General features: G+C 38.8%; 2 protein-coding genes across 7 annotated transcripts in view; one reads left to right on the forward strand and one right to left on the reverse strand.

The window, feature by feature from the left end:
- The window catches only part of LOC125904188 (collagen alpha-1(XIV) chain-like), a 332,522-nt gene that overhangs the window by 282,823 nt on the left and 30,648 nt on the right, over nucleotides 1-19,051 (forward strand). The gene's annotated exons all lie outside the window — the stretch shown is intronic.
- Nucleotides 1,808-13,658, reverse strand: LOC125904206 (natural killer cells antigen CD94-like). Of its 3 annotated transcripts, XM_049601459.1 has the most exons (8): nucleotides 9,155-9,261; nucleotides 8,281-8,393; nucleotides 5,230-5,384; nucleotides 4,464-4,574; nucleotides 4,205-4,357; nucleotides 3,986-4,110; nucleotides 2,767-2,873; nucleotides 1,808-2,023 (listed from the first exon to the last, which is right to left on the reverse strand). In XM_049601459.1, exons 2-8 carry the CDS (start codon nucleotides 8,316-8,318, stop codon nucleotides 1,891-1,893), a joined length of 822 nt encoding a protein of 273 aa, XP_049457416.1. In that variant the 5' UTR covers nucleotides 8,319-8,393; nucleotides 9,155-9,261; the 3' UTR covers nucleotides 1,808-1,890. The 3 variants fall into 3 exon arrangements, with proteins under 3 accessions (XP_049457416.1, XP_049457418.1, XP_049457417.1); XM_049601461.1 differs by lacking the exons at nucleotides 1,808-2,023; nucleotides 2,767-2,873; nucleotides 3,986-4,110; nucleotides 4,205-4,357; nucleotides 4,464-4,574 and adding exons at nucleotides 10,208-10,332; nucleotides 10,420-10,551; nucleotides 10,655-10,774; nucleotides 13,313-13,658 and having other exon boundaries at nucleotides 5,262-5,384; XM_049601460.1 differs by lacking the exons at nucleotides 1,808-2,023; nucleotides 2,767-2,873; nucleotides 3,986-4,110; ... (1 more) ...; nucleotides 4,464-4,574; nucleotides 5,230-5,384 and adding exons at nucleotides 10,208-10,332; nucleotides 10,420-10,551; nucleotides 10,655-10,774; nucleotides 13,313-13,658 and having other exon boundaries at nucleotides 5,628-8,393.

Here is a 19,051-nt window from a genome sequence, read left to right on the forward strand (position 1 = left end):
AAAAGCAGAATGGGTAAAACAGGAAATTTCATTTTATCAGTTACCTCTGTTGCCTAAACTGAAACTGTTTCCCAACTAAGCTGTCATGTTAAGTGAAGTTAAAATTTGACAGTTGATGAATGAAAATATTCTCTTTTAGTATAAACTATAAGAGTTTTATTTTTTTCCAAAAATTAAATATCTTTGGGTTTTGTTCACATGTGAGGGCAAAATGGAGCGTGAGAGGGATTGGTGATTTGGTATGGCTTCTGCAGTGATGCAGGTGCTATGCCAGACCGTGGTGGTGAAGAGGGAGCTGAGCCAGAAGGCGAAGCTTTTGATTTACTGGTCCATCTACAAACGAACCCTCACCTGTGGTCATGAGCTCTGGGTGGTGACCGAAAGAATGAGATTGCGGATACAAGCACCCGAAATTAGTTTTCTCCGTGGGATGGCTGTGCTCAGCCTTAGAGATAAGGAAAGGTAGAGCCGCTACTCCTTCACGTCGAAAGGGGTCAGTTACTGTAAGGTTGTTTGGGCATCTGATCAGGATGCCTCCCGGGTGCCTCCCGTTAGAGGTGTTCCAGGCATGTCCCACTGGTAGGAGGCCTCAGGGTAAACCCAGAAGCCTGGTTTAATGTACAATATGTAGTAGGGGATCCCTGCTTTGTCATTCTTTCAGCTTAGGGGTTCATGGAAAACATTGAGGACCCCTGTATTAGACCATGTGTTTGTCAATCTATGATTTACAATAACAGTTTTTTGTTACTGTAGGGCAGACCACCCTAAAACAAAGATTGTGATGACACCCTGATGTTTCCATTACTGCCAACATCAGGCCAAATCTTCCAGTGGTACAACACAAACACTAAAATGTTATGGTCAGTGTGTATTGTACTTCTGGGGATGTTTTGGTCCCGAGATTTTGCTGCAGAGAAAGCACTCCTTCCTTTCACGCTCCTTGGTACAGCTGCATACTGGATTGCGTCAGGAGCTGTAAAGTCCCAATGGGCGGGTGGGAGGGGAAGTGGATGGGTCCAGAAAACATCAGACTTTCAACTGAGAGCTCTGTGTTCACTTCTCGTACAAATGTAGAGCCAAACCATGGTGTCTCTTTTTTTTTCTAAACCTAACCATTTGCTTTTGTTGACAAAACCTGCCAAAGTGCTTTTGTTGACATCCTGGCATTGATTGTGGATTCCCAGAATATCAACAGCAGATGCGGAAGGATACCTAGCGCATAATATATAGACGTGCCGATATGTGATGACTTGGGATGAGAACGCATTGAAGTAACATTATCTTCTGCCTTCTGTTCAGAGGTGATGAATTTACAGCAACTTAATGCAATACAGTCTCTGGCTTATTGTTTGTAAGCTAGTGTTGGCAAAAAATTGTTGAACATTTCTGATCCGTCGTCCCGCTAAACACCATTTAAACTTTCAAACTCTATATGGAAAAAACAGGAATAATAGTCAGATATTCATATTGAACAGCCTAATCTGATTGGACTGACATAATTCTGAGTTGTGTACAGCCCTAGTAATGGTCACATTGCTATTAAATTCACAAGGCACCTTCAAGCATCACAGTGGATGAATCATTTTTACTCTATACACTATGACCTTTCCTTTCGCATTACCCTCAGGACAAACTGTATGGTTTTAGCTGCACCACTATTAAGGCTCTGAACAGAACAGCAGAAAAGTCTGTGTATGTGTTTCTTTGAATATTGTTTTTAAGTCATGAAAGTTTTTTGCCTTTTTTGTACTATTACATCTTCCACCTCTGAAGTAATGCAGTACAGTTCATTTTCTCATGATGGCCTTTATTATGTATTTTTTAAGAAGGGCAGTAAGAACTATTGCATAGCCCATTATATTACAGTTACATGACACACACATGTTAGACTCAATAGATCTGTCTCTCACAGATCCATCGTTTGGATCCAGTCTTGGTATGCATCCATTTTCCTTCCAGATCAATGTATGCTGTCAACCCAACCCTGTCCTTAGGGTTAACAGTGACTCCTTGGCGCCAGGCCCTGTAGAACAAGCATTACATTGTCACAGGTAAAAGCCACAAAACCTTGTTGGTATCAGATTATAGATGCTGTTGTCTCATATAATGAAGTCAGGACTACACACTTGAGATTCAAATGTAGTTTCTTAATGTCTTTCAACTGGTGTGTACACCACAGACGAAGAGTTCAGGAAGTAATGATTGTTTTAGTTTTTTTGTTTTTTTTGTTCAAGCCAAACTGAAGAAGATTTTTTTTTTTCCTGTGAGCAGTTTCTTTTTCTTTTTTTTTTGTCTTCCACCTTTTTCTGCCTTCAGTGAAGAGGGCAGCTCAGAGGATGAATATGAACATGTTGGCGCCCCCATGTGGTCGATCAGTAGACTGCAAGTTCATTGTCCTGAACTGTCATGAGCTGGCATCAGTGGCTTCAACCTCTGGCTTTTGACATTGTAACTAAAGCCAAAAAGTCAGGTTCACAATGTGGTGGCACAAAGAATGTCAAATTCAGTTCTTCAGATTTGGATTTTGTACAGGGATGCAGAAAAATGCACCCATCATGTTCCTCTGATGTCAAATTAAATCCATAGGTAGAATTTTTCATTGATTATGTGAAGACCATCTGAGTGACGTAGCGCTAATTACAATACATATTGGACTAAATTATTGATTATTATTTATAGAACTTTTTTGGGTTGAAGTTTTCAATTTCGTCCAACTATTAGCTATACACCATGACCCTGATATATAATGATAATAAAAGATCTCACCTATATTGTGTTACTGATCCATCCACCCATTCCCATCCGCCCTCCCAGCCGCTTTTTTTCACTGAATGCAGACCGATCCAGGAATCTCGATGTTTTCTGACAAATTCCTAAAAATTAAGGAAAAGAGCAGATAATTATTCCTCTGTTAAAACACTAGTATTTCTGTGGCTGCAAATGCATGTTTCATGTTTTGACCATCTCTGAAGGAAAGAAATCTCCATGGTGAAGCAGAAATGGAAAAGAAATACCACAATAATATATATATATATATATATATATACATATATGTTTAGTTTTTAAGGGTCAGGGATAACAAACATTTAGTTTGTTGTGATGTAAATGTGGCAGATTAAGCCAAATAACTAAACTCTTACATCCACTCTATGGGAAGATTAAAAAACCAGTGAGACAAGAGACAGTGAACATACAGAGTATAAACATATACAGTATACAAGCATAATTTTTTCTGTTTTTATGCCTCCACACTGGGAATAGCCATGGCCAGAGGCAGTATGTTTTTAGGTTGTCCATCCAGTCGTGCTTCAGTTTGTGCGTCAGTCCCTATCTATCACAAGATATCTCAAGACTAAGGACTAAGGTTAAGGTCAAAGGCTAAGGTCACTGTGCCCTGACAAAACACTTTTTTCCATAAAATGTCTAACAGGATAAAATACTGAAGCAATGGCATTTTATATCCAAAAGGTCAGCTTCACCGTGACATCATCATTTTTTGCAAGAGCACTTTTCTGGCCATTACTCAACATCATATTTCTTGAATAGAAGGGGAGACATTTGGTCGGATACTAAATTGGTGACTCTAATCTCAGTTGTCCACCTTAAAACTGTGCTGATTGTATAGATCTTCTGTACTGCTGGTTTTAAGATGTGTGTGAACTGTGAAGCATCCATATCTCAAACTTTGCAGGTGCTTTGCAGCAACATCCATATCTGAAACATTGTCATGTCTACATATGAGTCTGGATAATTTTGCAAGATAACATGTATTTTTGATGAAATCTTAAACTTCAATCGAACTAGAAACATCAGACAATTGTTTTGGAGCAAGTACAAAATTATCATTTGAAATGCACTGAAGTTAAAGTACAATGTGTCAATGAAATTACTCAAATACAGAGGGTTTCTCTGTCTGACTAAAGGATTGGCAAAAGCAGTGATCACTGAACATGCACAGACATAAACAACGTCAACAGACACTCACATATTCTTCTTTGTTGTTTATTATCACCAGATCTGCTCCTCTCTCCTGACAGTCTCTCCTGCTCTCTGTCCAGGTTTTCCTCTCAGTAGATTTGTAGTAACAACTGCATCGAAATCTCTCCCATTCTGTGTTCCATCAAGTGTTTTAGTGACACATTTCAAATCATTTAATGACAAATATATATAAGACTAAAAGTGTTCCTTTTTAAACATCTCTCACCTGTAATGTTCCCCTGCGTCTGGCTTTCTGTCCCCTGTATCTGGCAGAAACTGTTACTCAGGTTGTTGTAACTGCTCTGCAGCTCCTTATAACTGCTCTGCAGCTCTTCATAACGGCTCTTCAGCTGGTTGTTTTCCAAAATGACTGAACAATCTGGTAAAAACCAAAAAGAGACAGAGCAATGATATAAAATTAAACCCACTGATGAAGGTTTTGAGTGATTGGAGATACGACATTTAAACAAAGACAAAATCTTTACAGAGTTTGAACAGGATGATGCATCCAGCCACCAGCAGGGGACCCACAACCAGTGCAGCAGTTCTTAAAGGGTTTCTTTGGACAGCTGGGAGATGCTTTGGAGTGTGTGCTCCTGCAGGGGCAAAGTACACAAAGAACACAATTGAAGTACTTTTACCTGACATTAGAGAAAACTGATTTATTGTGGAAGTCCCATTAAAATCAAACTTCTAAAATACACGTGGACATGTTAGTCCGACTGAAATTCTACTAAAAAGAATTTCTCCAAAGTCGGACTAACACACACAGATAATGTGATTGGTGGTCGAATTACTCCTGCATGTATACGGTCAATCAGATCCAAACTGGCCCAAGACACTCAGTTTCCGCCTCCACTGACGGTTATAACATAACATTTGTTTCCCCTAACTAATGTTACTGAACTGGAAGCAAGCACAGGCTCCAACCCACTCTGCCCTTATTAAAGATCTCCTGCTGCACTTATATCATGAAAAAAATTCTCATTGGGATGGTGTGAAACAAGTGCACTTCATTCCATTATTCCTCTTTTTTATTCTTTTTAATTCATCTTTTTTATATACATTTTCCTGTTGTCTACATTTAAATTAAACATGGTATAAAGCTAACTATTGCAAACTAATATGCACATGCACTGAAATACTTCATATTTTTCATCTTTGTTTCACTCTGAAAACCACAATTTAAAGAGTAAACAAAAGAGACATTAATATTTATTATTGATTCAACAGGATGTAATACCATCGTACCTCCATCTTGTGTTGAAACATCAACATGATGGTCTGTAAAAGTGTCCACATTCTCGTAGTCGTCCAGTCTCTCCACTCTGTCTCCTCCGTCCTCTCTTGCTCCTCTGCCGTATCTCACATTCATGGTGAAATTTGGGTCAAAAGTTGGAAGACTCCTAAAAAAAAACCTCTGTAACTTAACAACAGTCACAATTTACTGCTTGTATTTCTGAATAACAGATACAATGCTGTGCTCCATTCTGATGCTGCCGTCTCTCTTATCTGCATCTGTCTCTCTGTTCTTTAGAAAGCACTAAGGAAGTGGTAGCAGTTTGTGTTTTGTCAAGTATGCTTGAGCGCTGAAATGTGTTTAACAGAATTCAGATTGTTCACTGTTAATGACATAAAAATGTCAGTGTTGTTGCTGTAGTTCGATAGAATAGATGACAAAGGAACAAAAAACACTGCTTTAACCTTAGAGCTGTGTCACACAGCAACTGCTGGCAGGATCAGGTGATGGAATACAAACATGATATAATGCACCAAAAAGTGAACCTGAGCTGACAAATGGTTTCAGAATGTATTGGATTTTAACATGGCATCCTGAAGTAACACTTTGACTAAAGCGTTCTTGCTACGGATGTGACATATTCTCTTATCATCACTACCATCACTTCCTCATGGCCATCATTCTCAATTATCAGATGTTAAACTTGAGATGAAATGGAGTCCTAAAATGTCAGCTATGTCTACATGCAGAAATAGATATCAGAGCTGAGCATGATGAAGCTTTATAAATCAGTAAGAAACTGTATTTTCTGTTTCAGAGTCTTATTTTAAGCACTAATGCTGGATCTCCGTGTTCCTGTGTATTTACCAATCCCCATGATAAAAGACTGGCCTGTCTGAGGTACCCTCAGAGTACCTGGCATGCCACCCTGCTCACCCATTCATTTGACAGTTTTTGTGATCCTGCATAGTTAGCAGTACATGGATCCACGATCAGAAATCAAAGTAAAGATCAAAGCTACGACTAACACACTGAGTGTGCTTCAAAGCCTTTTACTCCCTGGTGAACTAGTGAGCAGGCCCACACAGAATCTGCGTCCATAGAATTCTGACGAAATTTTTCCGAAAATGTTGGAAAAAAATACAAATGTTATTTCAAATGAATATTGCATATCACACAACATGCAAAATCAAAGATCACAGCTAAAAACTTAATAGCTTATCAGATTCTGTTTTAATCTGCTTTTGAGCAAATCTAATAAAGAAATACTTTAATATGAAAATATGTTTTTGTTCTTTTCATTAAATAAATTCAAAATGGATCATAATGTCCAGCAATTAAATGGATACTAATAGCAGAGCGTTTTCAGTCCTGTTGCCTCAACTGAAACTGTCTTCAGACCAAAATTTGACAATTGATTAATTAAAATAGATGTTCTCCTTTGGAACAAGATATTACACCATCTCTTTGTCAATCCATGATGTAACAATTAACAGATTTTTACCACTGTACTGTAGATTGTCTTGAGAATGATTGTAATGACACCCTGACGTTTCCAGCACCGCCAACTTCAGGTCAGATCTTCCAATTAGGGGTGTAAATATGGGCAGTGGGGGCAGTTTGGTTTCACTGGGGCCCGTGGGCTGGGGCTGGGGGGCTTGCAAATGATTCAGAATGCCAGCTCAAAGCTATGCCTGTGTTCAAAGAACTCACATTAAATTGAATGGTGCCATTTGCTATAGGATATTCCAAACCCATCTCCATCATGATTTTCTTGTCTTGTCTTTTTTGTTTTGGTAGAAAAGTCAGCAACAATCTGTTACAAAACTAAATGCTTATTCTACATAAATTAGGAAAACCATGAATAAACTATATATAAAAACTGTTAGATTCAATAAATAATTTATTTTCTTTAATATTTTTTGTCATATACAGGTCTGCAATTTTGCTTGTTGGTTAACATGTATGTTCATGTTGTGTAATGTCAAGTCTCTATTTGATCATGTGACAAGACGATATGATACAGTAGCTATTTTAGGTACAATATCTGTCAAGACTGACAGGCTGAGCACATCTACAAGCCCAGCGAACAGTCATGACTTTTAAACAGAAAAGCGCCAGTAAAGAAGAAATAAAAAGAACAAAATAGTAAAGCTCCTTAGACTTGATTCTTTTGGCATTTTTAAAAACAGTTGCCAGATGCGTGTGTACGCACCTTAGAACTAGCACCTAGCATGCACTCGGGCCCGTGGTAACTACCTCACACCACGGCTTCCAGTGCTACAAAAGAAACACTGATATGTAATTGGTCGGGCCGCCCACTAAAGCTGGAGACCTTTCAGTCGACTGAGATTGCTTTAAGTCAAGCAGTTGTTTTCTTTTTGTCAATTAGTGTGCAGGGCACTTCTGGTGATATTTTGGTCCCCAGATTTTGTTGCAGAGTAAGCTCTCCTCACTTTCACACTGCTCTTCAGTACAGGCAGCTGCAATACAGAGGCAACAAAAAACTTTGTTGCACATTTCTTATCTGTCGTCCAGCTGAACACTGTTCAAACTCTAAAACTCTATATGGAAAAAAAACAAGTCGAATATTCGTATTGAAAAGCTAAATCTGATTGAACTGACATAATTCTGACTTAGGTACAGTCCTAGTTATGGGCAGTTTTCTATAAAATCCACTAAATTAACACCACAGTGGATGAACCATTTTCATTCTAGATACACTATGACCTTTCCTTTAGCATTACCCTCAGGACAAACTGTATGGTTTCAGCTGCACCACTATTATGGCTCTGAGAACAGCAGAAAAGTCTGTGTATGTGTTTCTTTGAATATTCTATTTTTTTTAAATCATTAACATTTTTCATACTTTACCATGTGTCACTTCTCATTAATGCAGTACAGTTTATTTTCTCATCTTTGCCTTTATTATGTTTTTTGGGTTTTTTTTGAAAGGGCAGTAAGAACTTTTAAAAAAGAAAAATAACATGCAACAAAGGTCCTTAGAAAGATTCACAGTTACATGACACGCACACGTTAGACTCAATAGATCTGTCTCTCACAGATCCATCGTTTGGATCCAGTCTTGGTATGCCTCCATGTTCCTTCCAGATCAATGTATGCTGTCAACCCAACCCTGTCCTTAGGGTTAACAGTGACTCCTTGGTGCCAGGGCCTGTAGAACAAGCATTACATTGTTACAGGTAAAAGCCACAAAACCTTGTTGGTATCAGATTATAGATGCTGTTGTCTCATATAATGAAGTCAGGACTACACACTTGAGATTCAAATTTCTTAATGTCTTTCAACTGGTGTTTACACCACAGACGAAGAGTTCAGGAAGTGAAATTAGTTTTTTATTCTGTGAGCAGTTTCTTCTCATTTTTTGTTTGTCTTCCACTTTTTTTCTGCTTTCAGTAAAGAGGGCAGCTCAGAGGAGGATATACATATATATATATATATATATATACATATACATATATGAACATGTTGGTGCCCCCATGTGGTCGAGCAGTAGACTGCAAGTTCATTATCCTGAACTGTCAGAGCCGAGATCAGAGGCTTCAACCTCTGGCTTTTGACTTCTTCAATATGAGCCACACTTCAAGTACAGAATGTGGTGGCACAAAGCATGTCTAATTCAGTCCTTCAGATTTAGATTTTGTACAGGGATGCAGAAAAATACACACGTCATGTTCCTCTGATGTCAAATTAAATCCATGGGTTGGAATGTTCAATGATTATCTTAAGACTTTCTGAATGACATAGTGCTAATCTAAAACATCTAATTCAAAATACAAACATTTAAAAACATGATGAACTTGATAAGTGATCGATTAATATCTATGGAACTCTCTTGCCTTTTAGTTTTCAATTTCGTCCAACTATTAGCTATACACCATGACCCTGATATATAATGATAATAAAAGATCTCACCTATATTGTGTTACTGATCCATCCACCCATTCCCATGCGTCCCCCCAGCCGCTTTTTTTCACTGAATGCAGACCGATCCAGGAATCTCGATGTTTTCTGACAAATTCCTAAAAATTAAGGAAAAGAGCAGATAATTATTCCTCTGTTAAAACACTAGTATTTCTGTGGCTGCAAATGCATGTTTCATGTTTTGACCATCTCTGAAGGAAAGAAATCTCCATGGTGAAGCAGAAATGGATAAAGAACATAAAAAGTACATTTTCTAAGGGTCAGGGATAACAAACATTTAGTTTGCTGTGATGTAAATATGCCAGGTTGAGCCAAATAGCTAAATATCATATGCAGTCCATGGTAAGATTAATAAAGCAGCGAGCAAAACACAAGGATATAGAACATTAACATAAATCGTGATCTGCAATCTAACTAGTAACTTCAGACTATCATTTTCGAATAAAAGAACAACATTAACATCTGAAATGTATTGAAACAAAATTATGACATGTCACAGAATATAAATGCCCAAATACAGAGGGTTTCTCTTCATTTTTTATGCCTCCACGCGCCTTTGTTATGCATTATGTTTCAGGGTTGTCCGTACGCACATTTGACTGCACATCTGTCTATACATCTGTCTGTACATCTGTTCCTTCTCATTTCAGTCTCATTCTCATGAACACAATATCTCAAGAACACGTTGAAGGGAATTTTAAATTTGGCACAAACATCCACTTTGACTCAACAATGAACTTTTTAGAATTTTTTGGTCAAAGATCAAGGTCACTGTGACCTTGCATCCATCTCATGCTTGTGAACACAATACCTCAAGAGGGACTTGAGGGAAATTTCTTCACATTTGGTTTGTTTTCACAGATATGGATGTAAACTGTAACTGCAACTTGGCAGGTTGACAGAGTCATGCAAACCATGAGGCGGTCATTCTTGTTTTTACTTTGACTATCTCCGAGTGCCAAAATCATTTTATACAATCACACTGACACACATATAGTATGACTTACATTACGGTAAAGCACGAACACGTCAACAGACACTCACATGTTCTTCTTTATTGTTTAATATCACCAGATCTGCTCCTCTCTCCTGACAGTCTCTTCTGCTCTCTGTCCAGGTTTTCCTCTCAGTAGATTTGTAGTAACAACTGCATCGAAATCTCTCCCATTCTGTGTTCCATCAAGTGTTTTAGTGACACATTTGAAATCATTTAATGACAAATAAGATTAAAGGTGTTCCTTTTAAACATCTCTCACCTGTAATGTTCCCCTGCGTCTGGCTTTCTGTCCCCTGTATGTGGCAGAAACTTTTACTCAGGTTGTTGTAACTGCTCTGCACCTCCTCATAATTGCTCTGCAGATGGTCTTTTTCCAAAGTGATTGAAATATCTGATGAAAACCAAAAACACAGGGCAGTGATGTCAAATCAAAGCCCTTGATTAAGGTTTTGAGTCAGTCAGATGTGATGTTACAATAAAGATGAGGCCCTTACAGAGTGTGGTCAGGACAATGACTGCAGCTACAAGCAGTAGACACAGCAGACCCAAAACCTGTGCAGCAGTTCTTAAAGGGTTTCTTTGGACAGCTGCAAGATGCTTCTGAGTGTGTGCTCCTGCAGGGGCAAAGTACACAGAGAGCACATTTGATTTATGTCAGCTAGTCTGAACAGACAAGAACAAAGACATTTAAGCTACAGGAAGCAACCCCAAAACACAATTCTCATACATATTGAGATAAATATCTGATCTTGATACGTTAGCAGGCAGCTCCTAGGGCATAAAAACAGAACATTACTACTTGAGCTGACAGCAAGCTAACTTTATGTGCCCCCATCATGTAACCCTTTACCCCTCTGTTTTGCACATCCACATTTAGGGGTTGAGTGTTCTGATTGTTGTTGAGATGAAGGGGTAGGGTGAAGTGTTGGCCCTCCAAATGGAGGTTTTTCAGAGGCACACTTCAATCAGAGTGTTATGAGAAATCATCAGCAGGACGGCTGCACAAGCAACAAAAGAAACCCACAAATGCATTTTCCTCGTTAATAAAGAATTAAAAGTTACAATAACCATTGTGTTATCATGTTGTTTCAATTATTATTGTCCTTTTCTTTAAAACAAACATGACAAAAAAATTACTAGTAGCTAGCTGGCTACTGATTTGTGCATGGCAGTCCCACATTTTGAAATATTTCCATAACCCTCCTTGCAGTTTTCATGAAAAGGGAAAATTAACCAAAGAGACAAAAAACATGTTTGCACCAGGCTGTAAACATGTTTATATCTGCTGTAAACTTGGGCACTTCAACATGGAGGTTTATCAGGAGTACAGGTTGCCAACGTTAGCCCACAGTGCACCGCTAGTGGCCTTGTCATGAAGCAGTGTTCTTTGGTATTTAATGACTTGTTTTATTGATTGATAGCATCAAACTTAAATTGTGAACAAATTGTGATCATCCATGCATTCTGTCTCCTACAAATAAATGGCAAATGTTATTGTGATAATACGATTATTAAAGGGGTGTGAGAATTCACAAAATTCTCGGTTTGGTTCTCTATGATACAGTGGTGTCATGATTCGGTACAAAAAAGTAAAAATGCCAGAGAAATTTCTTTGACTTTTAATTTTTTTTTTTTTTTTTGTACAAAGCAGGAATTATGGTCTGAATGAAATAGGCAAAATCAGTCATTCCTTTCCAAATACATTATATATGATAGAAAATACTTGATTGAAAACATCAAAAGACGAGGAGCTGTGTAGTACTGAACTGTGGAGTTTGACCTGTTTTTCATCATTCCTTTGTCCAGGATTTTTTTGGAGGACCTAAGAGCCTGCTTGATGCCATTTTAGCTTAACCCCTCCCCTACCTCTGAATATAAAAACTACTTGAATACTGACATTACAGCACTTGCTATCAGTGTTGTATCTATTGCCCACTGTATGTCAGTGGTGTGTTTGTCCAACAAGCTCACTGAGTTCTTTCAGTCTAATAAGTATGTGAATAAACATCTCTGTTCAATGCCACAATCATATAAACACAAGCTAAACAGCCGTCATGAAAATACCTTCCAGTTTTTCTGGCCAAATCAGCTATGCGGCCTGTTAGCAGTTACTGCTCACTGCTGTGGGTGTGTGCCTTGTGCTAACGTTAGCTGCTGTTAGCTGCTGATCAAGCAGCGGCTCTCATACTCTGGCTCAGGGGCTGTGCATGCTGCTGGTTTGTCTGCTGGCTAGTCTGTCATTGCGCAGCAGCTCATTCTTCAGCTCGGAGGTTGTATATGTTACTTTGCTTCTGGGTTAGCTGCTACGGAGAGACTGTAGCTAAATAAAGATAAATCAGGGCCTTGCAGGGTTGTCCCATTTTATAGGGGAATATTTCAACCACTCCCCCTGTAACGCTGTTACAAGGGGTAAAGAGGCACTCAGGGGTAAAATAAGAATGGGATTGGGCTCATTTAGTAATCATTTTACACCTAGGAAATATGACACAAGTTGTGAAAAAATATAAATCAAACCACAATTGTAAAACACTACTTAAATTTTACATTTGGCAGCTGTATGTTTCTCCAAGAGTTTATGACTACACAAAAATATTTGTCTTTCCATTTTTGTTTTTCTGCACCGTGGGAACAATCTTAAAAGTCAGGTAACTTTAGTTTGCGTGCTGGTATTTTTTTTGTCATTTTGTCACTGTGAATACGCTACAGACTCAGAAGAAGATTACAATATGAGAGCACACACATAATAACTCATAATGCTCATGTTACAAGGACTGGATTTCAGTATTTTAAAGGTATTCTTTGCTACGTGTTCATTCAATATGTGCAGTGAAATGCAGATTGAGTTCGAGAGCTAGTGAGGAATACAGCATTATTATCACAATAGGAGTAAAAATAGGAAACAAATTAAAGATACAAACAATATATATGTAATATCAGTATTAAATGCTCAAATGTATATTGATCCTTTGTTAAGGTGGTAAAATGTACATGTCACAGTTGCAAAGCAAACTTATTTTCAGAATGATTATTACTATAATTTCAGCAATTTTACCACAATCATGTACAAATGTCATTTATAACTCAGCACCTAATTAAAGAAATTACATCAGTAACATTTAGTATTGATTCTACAGTATTCAAAAACTCTGTACCTTCATCCCGTGTACAGACAGGATGGTCTGCATCCACACTCTCATAAATGTCGACCAGTCTCTCCACTTTGTCTCCTCCGTCATCTCTGGCTCCTTTGCAGTATCTCACATTCATATTCAGATTTGGGTCTTCATAAATGTTGAAAGACATTTTAAGGAAGGAGACACTGGATGAGTCTCAGTAGCTTTACAGTAGTCACAATTTGCTGTATAGTGCACCCTGTTGCACCCTGTTGCTGTATTTCTCCGACACCAGATGCTTTAATGTAATTTGTATTTCCGAATCACAGATATAATGCTGTGCTCTATTCTGATGCTGCTCTGTTTCTGCCTCTGTCTCTCAGATCAACAGACAGTATTCAGGAAGTGGTAGCAGGAAGACACACACACTCTGTGCAGTTAAAATTTCATAACTAATTGAGCAATAAAAACTTGTTAGTCTTCCTTTCTGCATATGAAACTGTTTTTTCCCCAATACACGCGTGAGAACTGATTAACTTTTTTTGAAGTGTGATTTGATCTGTGGTTTTTCAAGTATGCTCGAGTACTTAAAGGTGTTAAACAGAATTCAGATTTTTCACTGATAATGACGTTGAAGTGTCAGTGTTGCTGCTGTAGAATAAACTACCAAAACAAAAAAAACACAACACTGCTTTAACTCCCCCACAGCACAGCAGCTGCTTTCAGTGCAGCAGGGTCAGTCGATGGAATACAAACACAACATAGTCGATCAAACACTAAACATGACAGGGAAACAAATGGTTTCAAAATGTCCTATTATTTAACATTGCAATCTGAGGCAACACATACTTTATACTTTACACATTATGTCGGCACGGTGGTGTGGTGGTTAGCACTCTCGCCTCACAGCAAGAGGGTTGCATGTTCTCCCCGTGTCAGCGTGGGTTCTCTCTGGGCACTCCGGCTTCCTCCCACAGTCCAAAGACATGCAGATTGGGGACTAGGTTAATTGGTAACTCTAAATTGTCCATAGGTGTGAATGTGAGCGTGAATGGTTGTTTGTCTCTATGTGTCAGCCCTGCGATAGTCTGGCGACCTGTCCAGGGTGTACCCTGCCTTTCGCCCGATGTCAGCTGGGATAGGCTCCAGCCCCCCCGCGACCCTCAAGAGGATGAAGCAGTTAGACGATGGATGGATGGATATTATGTCATAACCACCACCACCATTTCCTCATTCACATTTTCAGATGTTAAACTTGATATGAAATGGAGCCGGAAATGACCGCAAGCACACACAGAAACAGATATCAAAGCTGAGAGCGATGAAGCACTATAAACCAAACAACATTATTCAGTTTTAACTAGGGCTGTCAAGCAGTTAAAAGAATCAATCTAATTAATTACATGCTCTGTGATTAATTAATCTGTAGTAATCACATACATCAACTTTTGCTGTTAAAGTATTTGAATAATTTACATTCAAATTAATTTTGGCAGACGTCTTATAGTAAAGCAGCTGGATTTTGGACACAACTGACCCCTGTCCTCTACCACCAACACTGGTTTGCAGTCCATTGCAGTCCATTTTGCAAGGGAGAGAGTCAGTCGGTACAGGTATATCCTGACTTCACTGAACTTGGAGACTTGCAGACTTTGCAAGGGTGCTCCTGGGAAGTCTGGGGGTGCTCAGGGCTATCCAAATAATAAATAATATCTAGAAAAACACGCTATGTAGGGGAATCAAAATGCATTGTGTTATTGCAGCCTACCCTATAGGCTGCACAGTGTAATGCCAAGTACATAGGCTAGAAAGATGGCTGAAAAACAACAAAGGATCTACTCAAGCCTACACAGTTTATTTAGTCATAGTTTTATTTAGGCTCTTATTCACAAACACCTCTGTATTTAAATGTCTGCAGTCTGTATGTTATACAGAAATGTATTTTGTTCATTCATAAAACAACCCTATATATGATTATATTATATGATTATATTATATCTTATCTGCAGGGATAGATGAGCAGACAGAATTTGACAGCAGTTACAATGATAGTAATCGCTGCTCAGCAGCGAGTAAAACTGTCTTGACAGCTGTCTATCAGTCTTGCGGTCTCTGCCCTCAGACTTAATGTGATGACGGTGAACTCATCACAGTACGGGCTGAAGTCTGCGAGGACTCATTTAGCAATTTCAGAGGGTGGACATTTGGATAGAGCCGTACACTTACTCAGTTTGTGTCTGAAAGCCTGGTCTAGTGGCTTGACGAGGTTGGCTGCTGGCTCTAGCGTCAGAGGCAGTGCTACTTCAGACCTTCAGGTTTGCTGCCAAATGCTTTGGGTTGAGGTGATATTTGAGGGTTTAAGTTCTCCGATGCTACGAAAATTCCTTACTGCAGAAATTGCAGAGAACGTTGCTCCTATCAACAGTTCCATTGGGGCTTTTTGTAAATGTAAATGTTCCATTCACAGGGCTGAGCATCATGTGACAATACCACTGTTGCCTTCAATAACGCACCAGGTCAAAGGGCACCACGGAACGTGATTAATCAGCATTCATTTTTTTAATGCGTTATTTTTTCAGTGATTAATAAATCAAAGTGAACACATTGTTTTGACAGCCCGAGTTTTAACTTTACTCTGAGCACTTGGTCATAGTTTGTTTGTGGCTAGATTGCAACACAGAGCAGCTACAGGATTATATGAAGATATGTGTGTGCATGTGAACTAAAAAGCTGTACTGTTCAGATTTGTCCGCAGATCATAGAAGCCACTTCCTTTTTCATGTGAAAGTACAAGAGATGTATGACAGCATAGGTCAGACAGAAAACAGGACTCATATATTTTTGGCTTGTAGTTAGAGACGTGTAGGTTCTGTTAGCGTATAAAGCTGATACACATCACTGCTTCCTTTGTTTTTGACGTGGTGAAATTGCATCATTCACCTTTGATAATAATGATATTTTGTATTTAACTTGACTAACTCATGGTCTGATTCAGGTTTTTACACTCATAGTCTCAAGCTGTGGTGTGTCAAGGGGTGTTTCACAATGCTAACGTTCTTTTAATGATATTGACACACACTCCGCAGAATTGTATGTGAATGTCTTTTATAAATGCATGACATAAATAATTAATTGTTATGAAGTTATCCACAGCAAACATCTCATTAGTCATGTAGTACACTTAAGCCTCCTATCTTATCCCACTGGTTCATAAATGAAATTAAATTTAGCCAAATTACTGGCTCATTGGAAAGCTATCTAACTGCAAACAGCCAAGTGTAAATCAGGGTACCCACAGTCATGGAAAACCTGAGGAAGTCATGAAATTTCACAATCACATTTTCCAGGCCTGGAAAAGTCATTGAATTAGTCAAAATCATTGAAGGTCTTGAAAAGTCACAGAATCCTGCTGTGTATAATGAAATCTTCTGGATAGAAGTCCACATAATGTAACATAATGGCAAATTTATTTTCTTTAGCTGACAGCTTAATGTAGCTTTAATACGTGTTGATGTGTGACAACAATTTGTTAACCATCACGTATGTTTCGTTATTTTCTCCCTGGGTTCGTCTCTCCCTCCCTGTATGCCTGCTAGCTTAAATTATGATTGAATAGAGTTTGAATCTGATATGTTTGAAAAAGTGGGGCAATAAAAAAAATCTTTATTATGGGTCCTTGAAAAGTCATGGAAAAGTTTGGAAATTTTTGTTCATGAAAATGTGCGGGAACCTTGGTAAATTCTTCCAGGAAGTAGTCAAATCTTACATCCTCCTGGAAGTTTCCATTTGTTGAAAAGATGTAAATGCATCCAACTCTCCAAGACTCATACCTAATCTTTACCATTACCATGTACAGATGTACTCATTTTTATCCAATATAAGACAGAAAAATCTGTAAATCTGTATCTATGGAATAATATGATGAACAAAAACAAGGAAAGACATTTAGGCAGATACATGTAGAGGTCTTTGAAAACCCTACAAAAATTGAGAGTCGATTCATGTCATGACTACTCTTAACAAAATTTCTAGATATTGATAAATGTTTTTTCTACTTGATGGTCTTCTCTAGTCTTTCGTTCATCTCATCTTAGTGTGCAGAAACTCACCTGTTACAGTGAGTGTGTATGAACAGTGTTTGGAAGGAGGACCATGTGTAATGCACATCCCAGTGCTAAAATGATCGACAACTCTGCTGTTGCTGTCTGCTGCTCTATTGGAAGCTACTGTGTTGGAGCATAAGCCTGCTGAAATACTATTGCATTATTATATTATAACACTTTTGTTTTGTAAGTTCAGACGACATGATGTAAACCAGATATTATCCTGACTCTATAAGTGTGTGGTGTCGGGGAGGAGAATGGGCATTGGGCACAACAATTGACCCTTCGCTAAGTCTTCCCCCCCGACGCAGACTGGCCAATCATAAAGTAGCATTTGGCCAGCTCAGACCAGGGTCCGACAACAACACAGCTGTGCTCCATTGCCTCTAATGCAAACGTTTCAGATTTCCTTCATTTTCAGGCTGGATTTTGAGCTAAATGTTGTGCCTGGGGCAAGCCGTATATGTATGACACTTGCTACCTGGAAAGGTTGGAAAAAGATATACGTTTCTTCCCTGTATCAAAACCAAAATCAAACCCTGAAGAGTGCAGGGTTAGGTAGCTAGCTGCTGATGATAGCAACATGCTGCTTTTGCTTTTTAGTGATTATAACACTAAAAAAGAGACCAACCCTGCTGTACAGGAACCAGCGAAGGGAAGCAGGGAAAATTTGCTGATATTCAGCCAGCTGTATGTCATCGCACTGTGCGCAGATGAACATTTGATTTGCCCAGGAGATTCCTGCCTGTCCAGCAGTGGAGAACCAGGGGCGAAGCCAAACACTGTTCATCTGCACACACTGCAATGCCACACAGCTGGTTCAATATAGGCGAAGTTTCCGTTTATATTCATTGTCTTCTGTCGCGATCACCAGTGATGTGGTGGTTCACTTTTACACTGTGATCTGTAGCCTATAGTTCTGCTTTAGCTTCTAACTATCTTTGTCTTTTTAACCTGTTGTTGCTGCTCAGTCAGTTTGACACCCTGGATATATCCTTCAAACACATTTTGTACACTCCTCTGTCTGCTTCTCTCTGGTGGAATCACTATTTCATTTTTCCAAAACTGTGAGGCAAGCGGAGCATATCAGAAAAGTTTTGCCTTCTCTTCATGAATATGACAAAATTCCGCGACATTTACTGTGACTTTGACCAATAAGAGCACAGAGCGCTCTTCAAGTGTAAACATGTTTAAGTGAAAGAGGAACAATGCAAGGTGGAGGCATAGACTGTTTTAAGAAAAATGGACGTAGCCATCGTGACATCACACATTGGTTTGGTGACTTCCATTTTGAGCTTGGATGTATAAAGAGAACTGGATACAGCGTTGGAGGCTGGTCCTATGAAAGTTGCTCAGTGGCACATGAAGCCAAAGAACGTCGACTTTTGCATATTACTCCGATGATCAGCACTGCTTCCACACTGTGTGGCCCAAAGAACAGGTGCACTTTCGCCAGTTTAGCACTCAGCTGTCTTGAATGGGGGTAAAATGATTTAATTGTATGGCCCCTCTAGACTTTCCAAATGTCTGACTGAATGGATCTAATTCTGATAGTGAAGTGAGTCATTTTGCAGGAGTTGTGGCACTCAAAAGAATGTATTAATGATTTACAGACGTCTCTTTCACCGTATTAGTCTATTGGTAAAAGTATTTTTGGGCCACATGGCATCACCTG

The sequence above is a fragment of the Epinephelus fuscoguttatus genome, linkage group LG17 (assembly GCF_011397635.1).
Source record: "Epinephelus fuscoguttatus linkage group LG17, E.fuscoguttatus.final_Chr_v1".
NCBI classification, from domain to species: domain Eukaryota; kingdom Metazoa; phylum Chordata; class Actinopteri; order Perciformes; family Serranidae; genus Epinephelus; species Epinephelus fuscoguttatus.